Below are 19,665 nucleotides of genomic sequence, written 5' to 3' on the forward strand. Positions count from 1 at the left end.
CCAGGAGCCTGGCTGTGGCCCCCAAAGGGCTCATAGGTTTGTTAACTGGCAAGGAAGTGCCAGTTTTGGGTGTTGGTAGAGGTTTGGGAGGATTTCCAAGGTCTGTAACCCTCTGGGAACAACCTGAGCTGTAGATCCACCCCATGAGGTCTGTGAGCTCCTCATCAGCAGAGCTCTGCAGGGACCCTGCCTGTGCCAGACCCTGCCAGACACTGTCACAGGGAAGATGCTGTGGTGGAGCACCAGGAAGGTCTGCACGGAGAGCTGAGGTGGGAATCATCCCCTGGCCCTCCCCAGGCAGCACGTTCCCAATTCAGGTTTCACCTGGCAGCACAGCTGATGCTTCAGGGGTGTCCTGGTTGCCCATGGATGGGAGCAGGGAAAGCTGAGGACGGAGGGGATTGAGCAATGAGCAATCCCTGCCAAGGCTCCGTGTCCAGCGTGGGAAGTGCAGTTCCATCCAGCCCTGCCCTCTCTCCACACGCTGTTTTGGCTCTTATTTCTTTGGCAGAAAATTCACATTCTCATCCCCTCTCTCCTCCCCTTGGCTGTGGCAGCTCCTTTCCATCATCACTTCCCCACTTCTCCTCCTGCCTGTGGGCTGGAAGGGTCCCTGGAGCCTTGCAGGAGATGCTGCTGTGAAAATCATTGTCCCAAAGGAAGAGCTGGGAGCTCCAGGAGCTGCTGGTGCTGCGTGAGAGGACACGGCGAGGTAAAGGTGGGCCCCTTGCTCCAGCTGGGGAGAGAGAAACTGCAGCTGAAAGTGGGGAGCAGCCACTGCTCCCTGGGAATGGAGGGGGCAGCTGGACTGAGCGTTCCCCATGAGATTTCCTGAAATAAGCACTAGTTTTGTTTTTGAGTTTGTGAGATTCGTGCTCTGGCATCCCCTCCAAAGGAGGATTTTTGTGGGGCTCTGGCTTTGCCCCTGGTGCCTGTCCAGGCTGAGTGAGCTCTCCTGCCCCATGGGATCCACAGGGATCCCTGTGCCCTGCAGGGACACCCACGCTGCTGTTGTGCCTCTGGCTTGGAGGTGCTGGTCTCCATCTCAGCTGTTCCCAGGGACATAAATCCACACCTGGGGTGAGAAGCCGGACAGGATTTTGGGGTTTAACTGCTGGAGGATGAGCTTTGGCAGTGCCAGCTGTGGTGGCACGTCACAGGGCTCCTTGAGTGGTGCCTGTGGTTGGGCAGATAAGGCTTGTCCAGCCTTCTCCTTCCTGCCTACTCCTTCCTGCCTTCCCTCTGCTGCTCCCTCTCGTGACTGGGATTCCTCCTCCTCCTCCCCACACGGCCACATCCCCTGGGACTCTGCTCAGGCTGGGGATGTGGCCGTGGGCTCTGCTGGAGTGTGGAGCTTCACCTGCGCAAAGGTAATTCCCTGCACTGTGTCTCTCTGGGGCTCCATCCATCCATCCATCCATCCATCCATCCATCCATCCATCCATCCATCCATCCATCCATCCATCCATCCACCCACCCACCCACCCACCCACCCACCCACAGCAGAGCTGCTCCCACCCTGCTGGAAGCTCCTGCTGCAGCCGAGGTACAGGAGCTGTCCCTGGCATGTGGGGATGCTCTCATCTGTGATACCCAAGGGATTTCCTGCTCCAGGAGAGCAGGATGGAAGTTACAAAAATCCCTGCATTGTGTCTCTTTAGTTTGACAGAGGGCAGGGATGGATGGGATATTGGGAAGGAATTCCTTCCTAGGGTGGGCAGGCCCTGGCACAGGTGCCCAGAGCAGCTGTGGCTGCCCCTGGATCCCTGGCAGTGCCCAAGGCCAGGGTGGATACTGGGGCTTGGAGCAGCCTGGGACAGTGGAAGGTGTGCCTGCCATGGCAGCAGTGGAATGAGATGGTTTTTGAGGTCTCTTCCAACCCAAACTAGTGTGGGATTCTATGATGTAGTTGAATTCCCTTTTCAGTGTCCCCTTACAGGGAACTCTGAACAACTCCTTTGTATTTGCTTTCTTCTTTAATTTATGTAACTTTCTAAATTCTAATTTCTAAATTTCCAGTTTCTAACCTTTAGAAACTGAAATTTCAAACCTGGCCAGAAGGAACCAGTCTCAGAGGCTGGAGGGGGTGGCAGAGACTGACACAGGAGCCCTGTCCCATTCCTGGGGGTGTCAGTGCATCCCTTGAGACTTCCAGGCATTTATTTTTCATTCTTGCCTTAAGCCTCTTTGGGGAGGTTCTTTTCAGAGCCCGTACTCTGACCTCAATCCTGTCTTCTCTCTGGGGCTTCTGTTGCTCTTTGGACCGTGCTGGGTGGTGCCAGTGCTGGGGCACTGGTGGCACAGGTGGCACCAGGAGGAGGTGGCACCGGCTGGAGGCAGCCAGGTCAGTGTGGGGTGAGGAACCAGGTCCCATGTGGGCTCTCCCAGAGCCTGCACACAACAGAGAGGGCTCCCCAAAGCTCTGAGAGAGCAGGTGGGGTGTCCAGGGTGTGTCCATGGGCTGTAGTCCAGCCTGTGCCGGGGGTAAAGGGCTTCAGCACCTCTAGTCATGTGCAGTTGTGGTGATTTAAAAGAGATAAATCATAGAATTGTGGAATTGCTTGGGTTGGGAGAGACCTTAAAGGTTATCTCCTTCCATGCAGGGACATTTTTCACCAGTGCAGGCTGCTCCAAGCCCCATCCAACCTGGCCATGGACAGTCCCAGGGACAGAGCAGCGTCAGCTCCTGTGGGCACCCTGTGCCAGGGCCTCCCCACCCTCACAGGGAACAATTCCTTCCCAATATCAAATCTAAATCTCTTCTCCTGCTGCCTCCAAGGCCTTTGCTTGGAAGGTTGAAGCGAGATGATGTGGCTGGGGCATCTGCAGCCCCACTGGCTCTTAGGAGAGGTGACAGAGGGACAAATGTCTCCTGCAGAGGCTCCCTGGGGTGCTCCCAGCCGTTTCTCTCCCAAAGCAGGTATCGCTGCCATGTGTTCCTTTCACACAGGTGTGTTTTCCAGAGGACCTTTGGCTCGCCCCCTGTGCCAGGCCCCAGCCCTGGGATGCAGCCCGTGGCCCTGCAGAGCCTGTCCGAGCTGGAGAGGGCCATTCTGCAGGAGCTGGCGCTGTTCCAGCTGCAGGAGAGGCTGCCCGTGGGGCACCTCAGTCTGGACACAGGTACAGGGGGAGGGGAGGGGAGAGGGGACCCCCCTCCTGCCAAGGGGGGCTGAGGCTGAGCCGTCCATGCTGCTCACCCCGCACCACAGCCTGGGATGATGGTTATGGAAAGACATTTGTGACACATTTTGGTCCATTTGATTTCTCATTCCTGCTTTCCTCTGGGCCCTGAAGGCCTGATCAGCCTGTGGAGGGGTTTGCGTGTCCGCAGCAGTGTGAGAACGTGACCCTCCAACCCCCAAACCCAAAGCAGATGGGACAACTTGGCGAGGTCTCCACTGGGATTGTCTGAGTGCCCTTGGGGTGGGACAGGATTTGCTGTTTGGATCCGTGGCCAGCACTAAGTCCTGATGCTGGAAAGGGGCTTATGGGAGCGTGGATAATGCACTGGCACATTAAAGGGTGGATAAATTTAGGAGCTCCACAGGAACTGAGCACAGAGGCCCTGTCAGGGTTCCCAGGACTGCCTGTGTCCCCCACCAGCACACCCAGTGAGTTGTGGTTTTCAGACTCCTTCCCTAATTCACTTCTTATCCACTTGATGTGCCTCCTGTGCCCTGGGCCGTTTTTGGCATCCCAGCAGGGCAGGGGATGCCACCAGCTCACCAGGTCTGGGGCTGGGGGTGCAGAGGGAGCCTGGGGGTCTCCAGCCCCCCTTCCATCCCAGCACCCCAGGGCAGGATGGAGGCCCCAGGTCCCTGGAATCCTCTCCTAGGGATGGAGCATCTCCCAGTGCCCAGCCTCACACTGAGCACCAAGTGCTTGAGGTGACACCCAAGTCTGGTTTCCCATCTTTATATCCCAAAGATTTCATGCCATGAGTCCAGCACAGCTCCCCTCTCCTTCCCAGAAGTCCCAGTTGCTCCAAGGCTGCAGCCCTGGAGGACTTTGACCACAAACATCCTGATTCCTTTTCTATTTTGTTTTATTTTGGACTGCTGTAATCCAGCTTGCAGTGACACCCTGCAGCAGCAGCTCCTCTAGGGACCGGTGCAGTGCCAAAAAAAACCCCAAACTCCAATATTCAATATTTCCTTCCTGGTTGGTCAGTGTGCTGCTGGATAATTTATGTTGGCTTCTAGGCTCATGTTCCTCATTCCAGCTGTCAGAGCTTTCCTCTAAGTCTCACAAAATAACCCAAACAAGTAGATATAAGCTGTTCCTAGGATGAGAATTCCTCAGGAATGAAGAGTATGAGCCAGAATAGGGTGATGTGTCCTGGAAGGATTTAGGGTGGGCAGTGAGTGAACTCTCAGTTCACTGCTGCTGGATGTGTGAGGTGGGAGTCCTCCAGAGCAGGATGGGATTTGTGATGGTGTTTTGTACAACTTTTTACGTCTGTGCTCTGTAAAACATCCCCAAAAGCCTTTCTGGGCTTTGCTGCTCGTGTAGAGCCACAGGGTCCCTCCACTCCTTCACCTGCAGCCCATCTCCAGGGCTGGTCCCTGGGCAGTGATGTCCATCTCCGGGCAGTGATGTCCATCTCCAGGCAGTGATGTTCATCTCCAGGGCTGGTCCCTGGGCTGCCCACTGTGCCCCAGGGGTCTCCTGGATCCCCTCAGGGCTGTGGCTGTCACTGCAGTGTCCCCTGGCTGGAGGCTGCAGAGGGACAGGAGCCTGTGCTGAGTCTTCCCCTTCTCTTCTCCTCCTCCTAGATGGCTCCAAAGGCATTAAATCCATCCGGCAGAAGCTGGAGAGCTTCTCGAAGGAGAGGAAAGGTGAGCAGCCTCACTTTTACCTGGGCTTTGGTCCCTGCTCTCGGTGGGAATGGGTGATTTTTGTTGGGGTGGGGTGGGAGGTGCCCAAATCCAGCCGGATGCTTCATCACAGGTTGTTCTGCTGTTCTGGGAATGGCACGAGCTTGATGGAGCCTGGAAGGCTCGGAAAGATGTGTGGAATATGTGCAATGTGAAATGCATTTGCAAGGTGAACATCTATAAATGTGTCTATCTGCACATTTTACCCCAGTCTTGCTGCCCCCAGTTCTATCTTAGCATCCCTTGAAGGACCTCAGGGACAACCCTGGGGTACACAGAATCCTTAGAGCAGAGCCAGGTGGGAATGAGCTTCCCCACACCAGTACAAAGCCCATTCAAGGAAACTACTCACATTAATGTCTCACATTTTATTTAGAATATTTAGTACTTAGAATATTTAGCCAATCCTCTAAAAGCACCCCTTGTGGATCCTAATATAATGCATTTTTCATAGCTTTATTTCTCTAAAGTATATAGTCTTATTTGTAAGGTCATTTTTTGAGACTTTTTTTCTAGCTCCATTTTTCTCTCAACAATATTTGTCTTATTCTATGATATTTCTTAGTCAGCATTTCTTCTCTCAAAGTTTGCATATGGATGTATACTGTGTGGGCCTTCTGAGAACTCTCTACAAATCCATTTCTCACAGTTAGAATTTGGAAAGGATCTTTTGGTGATTTATGAACTTGTTGCTTCATAGATGCCATGGCATCTTCATGTGGCTGTAGCCAGTTAAAGGAAGGAAACTCCAGGAAAAGCTGGGACGGGCTCCAGCAAGCCCATTGATGGGGAGCAAGCCCCTGTGTCTCCTCCCTGTCCCCCCAGCACCCCATTTCCCACGCTGTACCCTCCCTGTTGGCTCTTTGTCACCAGGGTCCCACCACACCTTTCCTGCTCTCCAGGAGCAGCTCCTTGGGGATGCACCCCGCACTCCAGGTGCTCCTGGAGCAGCAAACGTGGGGTTCACCCGTGCACTCCCTCACTGCAATGCCTATCCCTTCCTCCCGTGTCTCCCCCAGACTGCTGTCCCCACACCTTCGGGGTCCCGCTGCCCCAGGTCATCGCCAACGACCGCGCCTGCCGCCAGCTGCAGGAGGCCGTGGGCAGGAGCCGGCGCCTCTGCCTGGAGGTGGAGGCCACGGTGACGAGGTTCCGTGCTCAGAGGCAGAAGAGGTTGGCAATGGGCACCAGCTGTATCCGGGCTCCCGACGGGGCCTTCCCAGAGGAGCCGCTTTCCCCATCTCTTCTGGACAAGAGCTCCTGGAGCCAGCGGAGGGTATGGTCCCCAAAATGGGCTGGGCTGGTGCTGTGGGATGGGGGTGTCTGAATTGGGCAATAAATAGGATTTTACAGGATCTTTTCTTACTGACTGAGTTGGTTGTGTCCCAGGCTGGGCCAGTCCTGGTCTGTCCTCAGGGAAATGGTGATGTCCCCAGTCCCCTCAGAGATGGACTGTGAGGATCTTCACTAGCGCAGCTCTTATGGAGCTGAGGTTACCAGGGGGACATTTAAGGGTCCAGAGGGCAGGGATAGATAGATTGGATATCGGGAAGGAATTCTTCCCCATGAGGATGGGGAGCCCCTGGCTCAGGATGCCCAGAGAAGCTGTGGCTTCCCCTGGGTCCCTGGAAGTGTCCAAATCCAGGGTGGATACTGGGGCTTGGAACAACCTGGGATAGTGGAAGATGTCCCTGCCCATGGCAGGGGTGGCACTGGATGCTGCTCTTTCCCAGAAACCCATGAGGTCATGGCAGTGATGGATCTGTGGGGTCATTCCTGCCACCTGCAAACACCCTCTGCTCCGTCACAGGGGGCCATGTCTGTGGATTCCATCACGGATCTGAGTGACAACACGTCCGAGCTGCTGGAGGCCCTGCAGCTCTCCCACGCCCACGAGCTGGACTCTCGCAGGAGCCGGGGCAAGAAGAGGCCACTGAGCCTGAACCCCATCACCTGGCAGGTGCCACGGATCGTGGACAGGTGCTGCACACACCTTGAGACACACGGTGAGGGCTGGGAAAACTCCCTGTGCGGGGCCACCAGCACATCCTGGCCTGGCCACCCCCAAGGTGGGAGGAGGTGAGGAGGTGCTGGGTTTAATGGGCACTGTGGGATTCACCCAAAGGTTGGACTCGATGGTCTGGGAAGTCTTTCCCAACCTGAATGCTTCTGCGAGTCCTGGGGCAGGGCATCTTCCAAAAAGCCTCCTGTGGAATAGTCCTCAGGGTTGGATGCAGCACCAGAGGGAAATGTCACTGAGGAGGGAATGTCACTGTGTGTCAGTGACCAGCTCCTGGTGCCTCAACCTCTGCTGCACATCCAGCCCTCCCTCACAGTGACTGTAGGGATGGGATCTCCTCCCTTCACACAGACAGCCCAAGGAAATCTCATGGCTCCCCAGCCTTTCCTTTTCCTCACTGCCTGGAGAAGGGAAAGCCATGCAGGAGAAGCCCTGCTATGGTGCTGAGGTGCTCCCAGGAGCAGCCAGGGTGGCAGGGAGCCGTGGGAATGCTCAGCACTGACCTCTCTGTCCCCCAGGGCTCCAAACTGTTGGCATCTTCCGTGTTGGGAGCTCCAAGAAAAGAGTCCAGCAGGTAAAGGGGGACATTGACTGCATCCTCTGGCTGTGCCTTGTCAGGGATAGAGGCTCGTGTGGCTGGGATGGATAGAGCTGACACTGGCGTGGAGAGGTCTGAAACAGACTAGAACTAACTGTGATTTTCATCCTTCCCATTTCTTCCATCTCCAAGCTGAGGGAGGAGTTTGACCGAGGGCTGGATGTTTTCTTGGATGAACATCAAAGTGTTCATGATGTGGCTGCCCTGCTCAAAGAATTTCTCCGGGATATGCCCAATTCCCTGATTCCCAGAGAGCTCTATGGAGCTTTCCTCAGCACAGCCAGTGAGTACCTGTGGAGCAGAGCCTGCACAGCCACAGGAGGGTTTGTGTCGGGGGCACCTCTCACTTGGTCAGGTCGCTCCAAGTCCTGTCCAGCCTGACTTTGGACACTGCCAGGAGTGGATCCTTCCTCACCACCTTCTTTTCCAAAGCCTCTGGACAGCAATGGGATGGGTGTCGTGCTCCCTGGCACTGCCACACGCAGTTATTGGGATCAGTGGGTTTGGTGGGGGTTTTGTTTGATTTATTTTGAATTGGACTATAAAAATCCCTCTGGTCCAGGACAGTCTGTGGGGCTGTGCAGTATCCAACGTCACCACAGCCCTTGCTGGGTATGAAGGGTGGGACAGCAGCCTGGCTCCCACCAGAGCTCATTCCCAAGCATGTGGGGGAGGGCTGGAAGTGCCTGGTGGGCTGGGACCCTCGCTAACTGCTGCTCTCCCAGCCCTGGAGGGGCCAGCCCAGCTGGACACGCTGCAGCTGCTGCTGTTCCTGCTGCCCCCGTGCCACAGTGACACCCTGCTCCGGCTCCTGCGCTTCCTGGCACGGGTGGCCCGGCACGCTGAGAGCTCCTGGGACCCCCAGGGCCACGAGGTAAGGCTGCTCCAGAGGGGCAAAGGGGCTCGGGCTGCTCTGGCTGGAACTGAGCAGAGCTGCTGCAAGCCTGGGTGAAGGCTTTGGGAAAAAAACAAATCCTTCGCGGAATCCCAGCATCATTGTGGTTGGAAAAGGTGGGAAGGTAAGACTGATAGCAAAAGGGTTTTAAAATCATGGGGATTTAGGGTTAAAAGGAAAATTAAGCTTAGTAGGCCCTGAAAAGAAAATAAATACCCTAAGTACAGCAAGACTTTGTACCTTGCTAGAACTGCACCTGTGTAGCTAGTACATCATAAATGGTATAATTGTTAGATGTGATGATTGTTTAGTAATTAAATATAATTATTGTTTAATTGTAAGAATAATCATGAGAAACTGTGGTCAGGGGCCTAAAAAGATCACGAGAAACTCATGTCAATGTATACAATAGAACAATATGAGTTTAATAATTAATATGTAAGTTATATAACGATAGAATATAAAATACGTTCAGCCCAAAAGCCATGTCGGAGTCAGATTTGGGTCTGTACCCCTGATTCCCAGAGCTCTTAATAAAAGCACCTGCAGATAATGATATCCTGTGATTCTGTGTGTTCCTGAACGCTAACAAGACAGGTGGGAATGGGATGAGTGTGTGCTCCAGCACCTCAAGCCCTTTGTGCTGGCCATGCCACCAGCTCAGAGAGGACCAAACTGCACCCAGACCGACATCTGGCCCTCACCTCACCCTTGTGTTCCTGCCCTGGGGTGGGTGAGGATATCCTGGGACATCCCATGCCACTGCATCCACAGTCCACAGTTCCTTTTGTGCTTCCTTGTAGATCCCTGGGAATAAAATGACAGTGTCAAACCTGGCTACAGTCTTTGGTCCCAACATCCTGCAGAAGGAGAAGCCTGGAGAGAAAGATGCCAGTGCCCTGAACTTTGAGGACAGTGCTGCCATAATCCTGGTGCTCCAGAGGCTGATCGAGCACCACCACTCCCTGTTCATGGTACGTGGGGCTCCTCAGGCCAGCTCCTCCTTCCCTCTGAACTCTTCCCAGAGCAACAGGGGAACGATTTTGTCCCTGTTAGAGATGCACACCTCGGTCTGTGCCTGTCCTCTGGGAAGGCTCTGGCTCCATCCTCTCTCCACCCTCCCACAGTGCACTTGCAGGCAGCAGTAAAAGTCTCCTCAGGTCTATTGGAATGTGGCATTTCAGACCCCCAGAAAGCCTTATAGCAATTTTTGGGGTCTGCAGGGAGCCAAAGGACTGGGGATAGTGTGGGCAAAGCAGGGGCTGAGATCCTGCAGAGCCTGGGAGGTGTGTGGGGTGTGACACCAGCATGCTGGGTCTGTGACCACGTCCTGGGGTCCTTCCTTGGCTGCCTCTGCTCAGCCTCCTGCTGAGAGGGACCCCATGAGTGGCGTGGCCGTGTCTCCCCAGGTGTCTCCGGAGATGCAGTGTGACATCCTGAGGAGGCTGTTCCAGACAGACCCCGATGTCATCGAGTACCTGCTGCGCAGGAAGTTCCCTGACTTCCCAAGGGGCTCCTCAGGGCACGGGGGCAGGTGACAGCACACCCTGCTCATCTTCCTCCAGACTGCTCCTTCCTACAGCGCTCTGGTCACGAGCTCCCCAGCAAAAGCCCTTCACACTCCATCCTGCCCATCCCCAGAGCTCCCTGCTGTCCCTGTTTGCTCCTCAGCCTGTGCCAGCCCTCTCCAGAGCTTTGGTATCCACAGGGCTCCTGTCCAGCCCTTCCCCTGCTCCTGCCTCTCAGTGTCACACACTGATTCCTGCTCCACCACCAGCCCTCTCCAAACCTCCTCCATCCTCGGTGTCCACGTTTCCCTGCAGTCTTTGCCTGCCCTGTTTATCTGTGTGGGGCTGTCCATACATCCACATTTCGGGTGCAAGATGGGGCAGTCCCACTGAGGCTCAGAACTGGAGCTCGTGCCCTTCCCTAAGGTTAAAGATGGTGGGGCTGAAAGGACCTCATGTCCCATGAGCTGGGTCCACCATGGCACATATTGCAGGAGGGGGTTCGCTCCCTGGGGTTGGAAGTAGGGAATGGTTGAAAACAGGGGATCCTCAAGAGCCTTCAGGAGACCTGGTGACTCTTCAGTAAACATGAACTGTCCTGTGGGAAGGGTTTTCCTGGACCACAGGCCACTTCAGTACCAGTTTGGATGGGGCTTGGAGCAACCTAGTCTAGTGGAAGGTACCCCTGCCCATGGACTAGATGCTCTTCAAAGTTCCCTCCAACCCAAACCTAGGATTCTGTGATCCATACTACAACTTCTTGTTTGTCTTCACATTCCTTTTGGTACTGTCTGGGGATGGCAATCTTTGGGATCACTGCTTGAGCCCATTTGGGAGTGCAGTGAGCAGAAGAAGCATTTGCAAACAGCATCTCTCTCTTTTTTGCTCCCTTAGGAGCCCAGAGCGTGAGGGTGGCGGGGAGGACCTCGCTCTGTCCGCACGGCCCGGCTGGACACACAGCCTGGAGCGAGGCTCGGTCTCCTCAGAGCTGTACAGCAACGTCTCCTTCCTCAACCTGGATGTTGGCATCTAGCAAGCCCTGGCCAGGCTCTCTGGACAAAACCAGGCAGCTTTTCCCAGCAAAACCCAGCCCCTGCCTCACTTTGGGGGCAGCCCCTGTGCCCTGGGGGCAGAGCTGTACTTGGGGGTCACCGGCCAGGCTGGCACCTCCCTGCAGGTCCAAGCACTGCCACCTCCTTCCTTCTCACAGCACCTCGGGGAATGGGTTTAATCATCCCTAAACCTGCAGGCACTCCTGGGAGGACAGGCTGAGGAAGCTGGGACTGCTCAGCCTGGAGAAGAGACGGCCCAGAGGGAGCTTATCCATCTATCCAAATGCTTTTGTAAGGGCCTGGAGGGACAGGACAAGGGGAATGGCTTCCCACTGCTAAAGGGCACAGCTAGATGGGATATTCAGAGAAATTCTTCCCCGTGAGGGTGGTGGGGCCTGGCACAGGCAGGGACACCTTCCACTGCACCAGGCTGCTCCGAGCCCCATCCAGCCTGGCCTTCTGGCCTTGAACATTTCCAGGGATGGGGCAGCCACAGCAGAGCACTTTTGGGGATAAAACAGTACTTCTGCAAACAGTATTCCATATTCCACCACAGCCTGCACCCAGTCCTGGCCGGAAGGCACCCAGACCTTCTCAGGCGCCCCGCTCAGGGCTGGGCTCTTATTTTGCAAAGGTCCCTTCCCTGAAGATCAGAACAGTTGGGATGGGTGGGGAAGCATTTCCCGGGGGAGCCTGTGCTGTGAGATAGCTGGTGAGACCCCCTGGGAGCTGATAAGCTCCAAAGAGCAGCAGAGCTGTTGTGTCTGGAGGAGCAGATAAATTTGGGACACCATGAGGCTGTGGAAGGTTCCAGAGGGCACCGGAACACTCGAGTGTCAGCTGTGAAACCAACATTGTGTCCAGCCACTGCTCTGGGTGGGATTGTACCTGCTGCAAGAGCAGCCTCCAGCCTTTCAAATTCCTTCCTAGGGTGGTAAAACACTGGCACAGGTTGTCCAGAGCAGCTGTGGCTGCCCTGGATCTCTGGAAATCTCCAAGGCCAGGCTGGATGTGGCTTGGAGCAGCCTGGGACAGTGAAAGGTGTCCCTGTCCATGGCAGGGGCTGGAATGGGATGGACTTAAAGGTCCCTTTTAACCCAAACCATTCTGTGATCCATGATTCTAGGATGAAACAGGGATGCTGACACAGGAGGCAGCTCTTTTGGAAAAGTCCTGTTGGATTTCTCTTTCCCAGCACCATAACGGGGGCAGGGGGAGCTCACTGGGAAGCTCCAGCTTCCTCTGGCTACTCCAGAACCATCCAAGTCGCCGTAGGGGTTTATGCCTGGCAGTGTTGATGGGATATTGCTGGAAACTCCACTTGAGGGCAGCCTGGCCACAGCCTCCTGCGGCTGCACAGAGACTGTGCCTCCCGTGGGAGCAGCCCTGGAGCTGCTCGACTCCAGCCTCACAAAATAAACCTTCTCCCCAGTCAGCTGCAAATGTCATTCATGGAGCCTTGGCGTTGCTCTGGACCCGCTCTGGAGGGGCTGGCTGGCTTTTGTCACACTCCAGGTTCTGTTTCCGTGGGCTCCTTGCCCCTGCAAGCCTTGGGAGTCACCTCAGGAACAATAGGGAAGGTCCTGTCCTGATCTTTGCTGATCCCCAGTGCTGGCACAGGAGGGGTTGCTGCTGTTGGGGGTGATTGCTTGGAGGGGGGTGGTTGCTTTAGGGGCAGTGGTGGCTTTTGGGGGGATGGTGAATGTTTGGGGAGTCTGCTTGGCGGGGGGGTGGTGGCTCTCAGGAGCTGTTTTGAGGCTGGTCACTGTTTGGGAGGCAGTTGCTGGTTTTTGGGGGCAGTTGCTGCTGTTGGGGTGGTTCTGGCTGGTTTTTAGCTCCAGCCCCACCAAAGCCCCCTTGAGCCCCTCAGACCATGGGGGTTCACAGGCAGAGCCAGGCCTTGGGTTTGTATGAGGTTACAACAGGGAGTATCTGCAGGAGTGGGACCGGCTGCTCGGATTTATGGGTGGCTTTAGAGTCAACAGCAAAGAAAGCAGAGCCCGAGCTCCTCTTTTTTTGAGCCCCTGTGTCTCCCTCACGCTGCTGACCAGGATCCAGGGCTAGACACAGAGCTGTGGGAGGGAGCTGTGGAACCCTTGAGGTTGGAAAAGCCCTCCAAGGTCACCCAGCCCAACCATTCCCCAGCACTGCCAAGGCCACCCCAACCCATGTCCCCAAGTGCCACATCCCTGCCCTGGGCAGCTGTGCCAGAGCAGGACAGGCCTGTCCATGAAGGAATTTTCCCTAATATCCAACCTGACTCTCCCCTGGCACAGCTTGACCCTCCCTGTCCCTTGTTCCCCGGGAGCTGAGCCTGACCCTCTGTTCCACCTCCTGTCTGGGGTTTGTCAGGAGCGAGACAGGACGGGAAGAGTTCGGGGCTGTTTGTTTGGGGGTGTTTGGGGATGTTTGTTCAGGGGTGTTTGGGATGTTTGGGGGGTTTGTTGGGGGGTTTGTTAGGGAGTGTTTGTGGTATTTATTAGGGGTTTTTGGGGTGTTTGTTAGGGGGTGTTGGGGGTGATTGTTTGGGATGTTTGGGGTTGTTAGAGGGTGTTTGGGGGGTTTGTTACGGGGTGTTTGGGGTGTGTGTTAGGGGGTGTTTGGGGATGTTTTTTAGGGAGTGTTTGGGGTGTTTGTTAGAGGGTGTTTGCTTGTTAGGGGGTGTATGTTAGGGGCTGTTGGGGGTGTTTTCGGGTGTTTTTTAGGGGGTGTTTGGGGTGTTTGTTTGTTAGGGGGTGTATGTTAGGGGCTGTTGGGGGTGTTTGGGGTGTGTGTTAGGGGATGTTTTTTAGGGGGTGTTTGTTAGGGGGTGTTTGGGGGTGGCACCGGGGAGTCCCGGGGCCGTTTTGGGGGCGGAGCCTCCCGCAGCCCCGCCCAGCCCCGGTGCGGGGCCAAAAGCAGCGGGAGCGGAGCGGGAGGCGCCGGGACCGGAGCGCGGGGAGCCGAGCAGCCGGTGAGTACCGAGCCGAACCGGGGGATGCCGCCTACCCCGGAACCCGCCAGGGGTCCGCTCCTGTGTCCCCGGAGCCTCCGGGCATCCCCCGGGGCGGGGTACAGCCGGGGCTCCCGGGCATCCCCCGGGCCGGGATGCAGCCGGGGCTCCCGGGTATCCCCCGGGGCGGGATGCAGCCGGGGCTCCCGGGCATCCCCCGGGCCGGGATGCAGCCGGGGCTCCCGGGTATCCCCCGGGGCGGGGTACAGCCGGGGCTCCCGGGTATCCCCCGGGCCGGGATGCAGCCGGGGCTCCCGGGTATCCCCCGGGGCGGGGATTGTGCCCTGCTCCGCTCCTCCGTGTGCTGCCAGGCTGCCGGAGAGCCCTGCTGCCCCTGGGTCCCTGGCAGTGCCCAAGGCCAGGCTGGACATTGCGGCTTGGAGCAGCCTGGGATGGTGGAAGGGGTCCCTGCCATGGCAGGGGTGGCACTGGATGGGCTTTAAGGTCCCTTCCTGCTCAAACCCTTCTGGGTTTCTGTCCAGCCTGTGTAGGAGCAGCTCTCACTGGGCTGGCCCCAGCGCAGCTGTGGGATGAGCTGGAGGGAAGGCTGAGCTGCCCGAGGAGCTGGGGGTGTCAGACCAGTGCTGGCCACTGCCTGCAGAGATGGGACCTGGAGCCTGGCTCTGCCCATCCCCAGCCCGAGCTGCTCCCAAGAGGCTCTTGCTGGCCCTGCCTGCCAGGTGGGTAGCCCAACACCGCCACATTTCCCCCAGCCATGGCCGAGGAGCTCAGTGAGCTGCTGAGGGAGTTCGAGGAGGTCATGGAGGACTTCGCCCGGGGCCCTGCGAGTCAGTACCAGCAGCACCTGGAGGAGCTGAAGAGGAAAGCGGGACAGAGGGTGTATGACAGCGGCATCGATGAGCTGGAGAGTGAGTCTGGGGCTGGGCGTGAGGAGCCCTGGGGAGGATGGTGTCTGCCAGGGTGGGGGCTCCGTGGTTCCTCCATGGAACACATCTTCCTGCTGATGCTGCCTGGCTCAGCCCTGGTGGGCTGGATGAGCAATGAGGGGATGACCACTGGATACTGGCCCAGGACCTGCCAACATCTGCCAGGGCTCCTTGTGCCAGGCAGGCTGCTGCAGCACCGTGAGAGGCTGGGGATAACCCAGTTCTCTGTAATAACCCCGTCCTTGTAACTGTGTCCACACAACCTCGGGTGCTCTTTGACCTGAGAAAGAAACTCACTTCCATTTTTCCAAGCATTCCTGGAAACAGGGGAGGAGCAGATGGGGTCTCCAAAAGTGTGCCACCCCGTGCCATGGGTGTGATCGGGCCGTGTTCCTGCAAAGTGTTCATCAGGTGCCTGTGCCCAGCCAGGGACTGATGCTCTGTCTCTGCAGGTGCCAGCACGTCCCCGGGAAGCAGCCTCAACTCCAGTGAGGAGCACCTCAACAGCCCAGCTGACACTTATCCCACCAAAGGTGAGCCTGGCCCCACCCAAAGGGGTTTGCAGGGTTTCCTTCTCTGTGCTCAGCTGGGCTTGGCAATGACGGCCAGCCCTGGAGAGGGGGGTGCCAGTGGGGCCCTACAGAGTGGGAATGAGCCCCTGTGTCCTGGCAGGAGCCTGGAAGAGGCAGAAGTGGGATTGGGATTTTCCCAGCTGAGGCTGGACTGGCTGGGACAGACACAGCTGGAGCAGCTGTGCAGGAACAAGGGGTTGGGGTCTTTCTCTCTCCCCAGTGAGAAGGGGAATGGGAAGACCTGACCCTGTTTTTCCCCACTAGCAAAGCTTGGAGACACGCAGGAGCTGGAGGAGTTCATCGCAGACCTGGATAAAGCCTTGGAGGGTACATGTCCAGCCTTGATCCCTGCCCTTCCCAGGGGAGGGGACACCTGGGCTGGGCTCCCCCGTTCCCCTGACTCGGCACAGCCTGGCCAGCACCTCCTCTGCCTGGGGGTCCCGCTGCAGGGGGCTTGGAACTTGATTTTGGCTGCAGGGGTGGAGCCCTTCCATCCTTCCTTTTGGGGAGGGGTCGTGGATGTCACCTCCTTCTTCAGGCTCTTTCAGCTTGGGAAGAAATTCCATGGCTGAAGTGTCTTCCCCCCTGCTGCCTCCGTTTCCTCAGATGAGGTGCAGTGCAGGTGCCTGGGGGAGGGGACATGGAGGCTGGGTTAGTCCTGGCAGTGAAGCCCAGCAGCACAGCCTGCAGAGCTGCTGATGTTTTTGGGAGCATTCACAGAGATCTGTGGCCCTTGCCTGCAGCCTCCCTCCAGCTGCTGCTCAGAGGCTGCACTTTACTTGGGGGGGAAGGTGAGCAGGAGGAAAAAAAGGATCTTCCCTTGTGGTGTATCCTGACCTAGCCCATCAGGAGGGAGGAGAGTGGGTCTGTGTGGTGGCAGGGAGGGCAATCCCAGCCTGTTGGTCATGCTCTCCTCCTCCAGATGTTTCCCTGCTGGTAAGAGCCCCCTGTGAGAGGGGGTGAGGCTGTGCTGGGCATCTCTAGCATCTGTACCCAGCAGCTCTGGAGAGTTTGGCTGCTCCCCAATGGCTGCTTGGCTGGGGAAACCGAGGCAGAAGCCACTTCCTCCCACAGGGGCCCTGCGTGACAGGCTGGAGGCAGAGAGAACCTGGTTAAAGAAACATTCCCCCCCATGCAGACTGTGTAAGGCACAGTTCTGGTATCTGTTCCCATCCCTGGTGTCCAGATTGAGGTGGCCGGTGGGAAGTGTTCCTTTGCAGGCCCAGCCATGCTGGGAGGGAGGGAGGGGACCAGGGCTGACCCCCTGCCCCAGATTTCTGCTCTAACGCTGCAGACTGTCACCATCTTCTGTGTCATCCTGCAGAGATGTGAGCTGTGCTGTGGAGTCTGGAGAGGAGCAGCCCCAGCCCTGAGTCTCCCTGATGCTGCCTCTGCTTCTGCACCCCTGGCTGGGGTGGGGACGGCTGCGGGGACAGGGATGGGCATGGGGACGGATCCGGCCGCGGGACAATGGTGGCAGGGCCCTGCCAGCGCCAGGAGAGGACAGCCCTGGGTGTCCTGGCCCTGTCCTGGATGAGGTCTGGTGGCTCTGGGGTTTGGGGGAGAGCTGGGCTGCTGCTGAAGCCCCCAGAGTAATTTTGGGGAAGATCAGCTTGCAGGACAGCGTGACCCCAGTGTCCCCCCTAAGGCTGGGAAGCCTTGGTGGCATCTGTCACTGCTGACCTTTGCTTTGCATGGGGAGCCCCAAATCGGGCCCATCTCTGCCCCCCCAAGTGCCTCTGCCCCAGCTGCTGCTGTAAATACTGTAAAAATATATTTTGTGCTGTACAGAGGGGACGTGGTTCTGTGAACAGGATTTTAAACCTCTGCCTGTCTGTGTGCATCTTTTTGCCATTGGCAAGGGTGGGAGCAGGGGTGCCTGGCATTGGAAAAGGAGGAAAACTCAAGGAAGCAAGTTCAGCAGCATGTGCCTCCTGCAGAGGAATGTCAGGAATCCCTTGTCCTGCCTCCCCCTTGGTGCTTGGACACTGTGGGATGGCAGAGGGTGCAGAGTCCAGGCCTTTCCCCACCTGCTCAGGGAGATGGAGCACTGCCTGTCACCCTTCTGGGATGCAGGGCCCTGCTTCCAAAGGGAGATGCTCTGGTGCCACTTCCCCTGGATATTGCCCCTGTCAGCAGCCCAGGAACAAGGTCAGGGATGTGGATTTGCAGCCCTCTGCCAAGCTGAGCTTGGAGTGAGGTTTGGCCGTGGATGATGGGTCCCCCTGGGATTCCCCTCCTGTCTTTCCCCCTGGAGTTTCCCGTCCCTGGGAGGTGCCACCCTGAGCACTGGGATGACAGAAGAGGAAGCTGTGGTTCTGCTCATCCCCCTCTCTCCCTGTCATCTCCACGTGGAGCAGGGTGACGTGTGGCTCTGCTGTGGCTTGTCTGAGCAGAATTTCAGTTTCTGCCCTCAGCCCTGCTCCCTGGGTGCTGAGCAGGAGGATGTTGGACACCCCCTCTGCCAGCCAGATCCCAGCCTGGTAGTGCAAGTCCAGCAGGAGGGTGGCAGGGCTGGCAGGGGGATGCTCTGGGCTGTTGCTGTCCCCATGCTGTGACCACTGATGTCTGTCCCAAATGGACCCCGAGGAGCAGCCAGGAGATGGGAGTGAGTGTGTGCCGGGGTGGTGACACTCAGAAATGTCTGTGACACTCAGGGATCTGCCCCTGACCCTCTGTGGGGACACACAGCCCTCATCACTGGGGCCAGGGTGGTGTGGGGACTGCCCCACTGTGCTGATGGCAGCAACCCCCGTGTCACTGAGGGCGTTTTTCCCCTCTGAGTCACTGCGCTCAGCGTTTCGCCCTCGCTGTCTTGCTCTGACTCTGGTTTTGTTCTGTTCTGACCTCGCTGTCTTGCTCTGACTCTGGTTTTGTTCTGTTCTGACCTCGCTGTCTTGCTCTGACTCTGGTTTTGTTCTGTTCTGACCTCGCTGTCTTGCTCTGACTCTGGTTTTGTTCTGTTCTGACCCATGGTCCTGTTCTCCCCTGGGGCAGCAGCAGCTCCTCCCCAGCCTGTGCAGGAAGGAGCTTTAAACCCACCTCAGCCAGCACCATCCTGATGGGTGACAGCGATGCTCAGGCTGTCGCTGTCCCCAGTGACATTCGCCCCCTTCCACCCCCACAGCAGTGGCAAATGTTGCCAAGCTACAAAAATAAATATTTTCCAGCCCCAAATCTGCTAAATCTGCTGAGGCCAATAACCCCGCAGCCACAGCACAGCTCTGGTGACGCTCCAGGGGTTTGTTTGTTGTGGGGGTTGCCAGGAGCAGGTTGGGGTGTCACCCCAGGCTCCTCCAGCCCCTCGGGGTGGGTGGGTGGGTGGGTGGGAGCTGCCCCTGCCCCATGGCTGAGCTGTCCCATCAGCACAGGAGCCTCTCCCGCCCCAGTGACAGACCTCAGCACCCGCTCGGGTTGGGGCTGGGGGCTCAGGGGGTGTCACTGGGCACTCCACGGTGCCAGTCCTGTGTGTGGGGTGACAGAGACCCTAATGCCAGCCCTGTCCTGTGCTGACAGCAGATTATCCTAAACCTCCATGCTGGGCTTCCCAGGGCAGTGGTGGAACCCCCACCCCTGGAAATATTCAAAAAACATGTGGATGTGGCATTTGGGGACATGGATTAATGGTGGCTTTGGCTGTGCAGGGGGAACGGTTGGACTCGATGGTCTTGGAGGGCTTTTCCCACTTAAATGATCCCATGATTCTGTGGCTTCTGCACATTGCTGAAGCAGCTCCCTTTGGGCATGGGGGCTCTTCTGTGGGGACAGGGGGTGGATTCTTTTTCCTGGGAACCCCATAAAGAGCTTGGGGACACACCACAGTGGCCCTGAGTTGGAGGTTGTGACATCCACTGTCCCATGGAGGGACAGTTGTCCAAGGGCTGTTGTGCAGCCTGGGAGGAACCCTGACCTTGCTCCCACACTCACGGGGATATAAGGCTGAGGGGCTGGGGGGTCCATGAGCTGGAGGCTCTGGTGTGTAGGAATGTCTGTGGGTCAGAGGGTCCGTGGGTTACAGGCTCTGTGGCCCTGCACGTGCCCTGGAGGTGCTGCAAAACCCATCAGAGAGAACACGCACGTCCTGCCATACAAGCAGTTCCTCCCCTGGGTCCTGCTCCCCACGGCAGGAAAAGCATCCAACCCAGCCCTGGCCAGGCTGGAATGGGGCTGTGCTGCTGCAGGGGCCACCAGCGAGGCTGTCACTGCTCCCTGCTGCAGTCCCCAAGGGCCCCTGGGTGTTTTCTCAGAAGTGATGGCAGCGGGA

At 57.3% G+C, this 19,665-nt stretch overlaps 2 protein-coding genes across 7 annotated transcripts; both read left to right on the top strand.

Moving 5' to 3' along the window:
* The first annotated feature begins 23 nt into the window (after positions 1-23).
* Positions 24-12,385, top strand: ARHGAP36 (Rho GTPase activating protein 36). Of its 4 annotated transcripts, none has more exons than XM_072929223.1 (11): positions 24-718; positions 2,951-3,120; positions 4,776-4,838; positions 5,897-6,153; positions 6,688-6,883; positions 7,416-7,471; positions 7,628-7,778; positions 8,221-8,369; positions 9,194-9,364; positions 9,800-9,924; positions 10,793-12,385. In XM_072929223.1, the coding sequence occupies exons 2-11, from the start codon at positions 3,006-3,008 to the stop codon at positions 10,929-10,931; spliced, it is 1,422 nt and encodes a 473-aa protein (XP_072785324.1). In that variant the 5' UTR covers positions 24-718; positions 2,951-3,005; the 3' UTR covers positions 10,932-12,385. The 4 variants fall into 4 exon arrangements, with proteins under 4 accessions (XP_072785324.1, XP_030128628.2, XP_030128627.2 ...); XM_030272768.4 differs by having other exon boundaries at positions 24-712; XM_030272767.4 differs by lacking the exon at positions 24-718 and adding an exon at positions 731-1,370.
* Positions 12,386-13,792: 1,407 nt separating this feature from the next.
* Positions 13,793-17,228, top strand: LOC105759153 (regulator of cell cycle RGCC). Of its 3 annotated transcripts, none has more exons than XM_072929217.1 (6): positions 13,793-13,903; positions 14,656-14,811; positions 15,282-15,362; positions 15,666-15,728; positions 16,476-16,544; positions 16,726-17,228. In XM_072929217.1, coding segments are annotated over exons 2-6 (369 nt in total). In that variant the 5' UTR covers positions 13,793-13,903; positions 14,656-14,657; the 3' UTR covers positions 16,728-17,228. The 3 variants fall into 3 exon arrangements, with proteins under 3 accessions (XP_072785318.1, XP_072785321.1, XP_072785319.1); XM_072929218.1 differs by having other exon boundaries at positions 13,804-13,903; positions 14,623-14,811; XM_072929220.1 differs by lacking the exon at positions 16,476-16,544 and having other exon boundaries at positions 13,794-13,903.
* Positions 17,229-19,665: the final 2,437 nt, after the last annotated feature.

This window comes from Taeniopygia guttata, chromosome 4A (genome assembly GCF_048771995.1).
Source record: "Taeniopygia guttata chromosome 4A, bTaeGut7.mat, whole genome shotgun sequence".
NCBI lineage: Eukaryota > Metazoa > Chordata > Aves > Passeriformes > Estrildidae > Taeniopygia > Taeniopygia guttata.

Bases quoted from the DNA above. Each gene is read 5' to 3' on its own strand.
- ARHGAP36 (XM_030272767.4), top strand. From the start codon at position 1,324: ATGTGGCCGTGGGCTCTGCTGGAGTGTGGAGCTTCACCTGCGCAAAG. The intron at 4,839-5,896 runs GTGAGCAGCCTC...TGTCTCCCCCAG, and splicing joins CTTCTCGAAGGAGAGGAAAG to ACTGCTGTCCCCACACCTTC. The intron at 6,884-7,415 runs GTGAGGGCTGGG...TCTGTCCCCCAG, and splicing joins CACACACCTTGAGACACACG to GGCTCCAAACTGTTGGCATC.
- LOC105759153 (XM_072929217.1), top strand. From the start codon at position 14,658: ATGGCCGAGGAGCTCAGTGAGCTGCTGAGGGAGTTCGAGGAGGTCATG. The intron at 14,812-15,281 runs GTGAGTCTGGGG...CTGTCTCTGCAG, and splicing joins CGGCATCGATGAGCTGGAGA to GTGCCAGCACGTCCCCGGGA. The intron at 15,363-15,665 runs GTGAGCCTGGCC...TTTCCCCACTAG, and splicing joins TGACACTTATCCCACCAAAG to CAAAGCTTGGAGACACGCAG.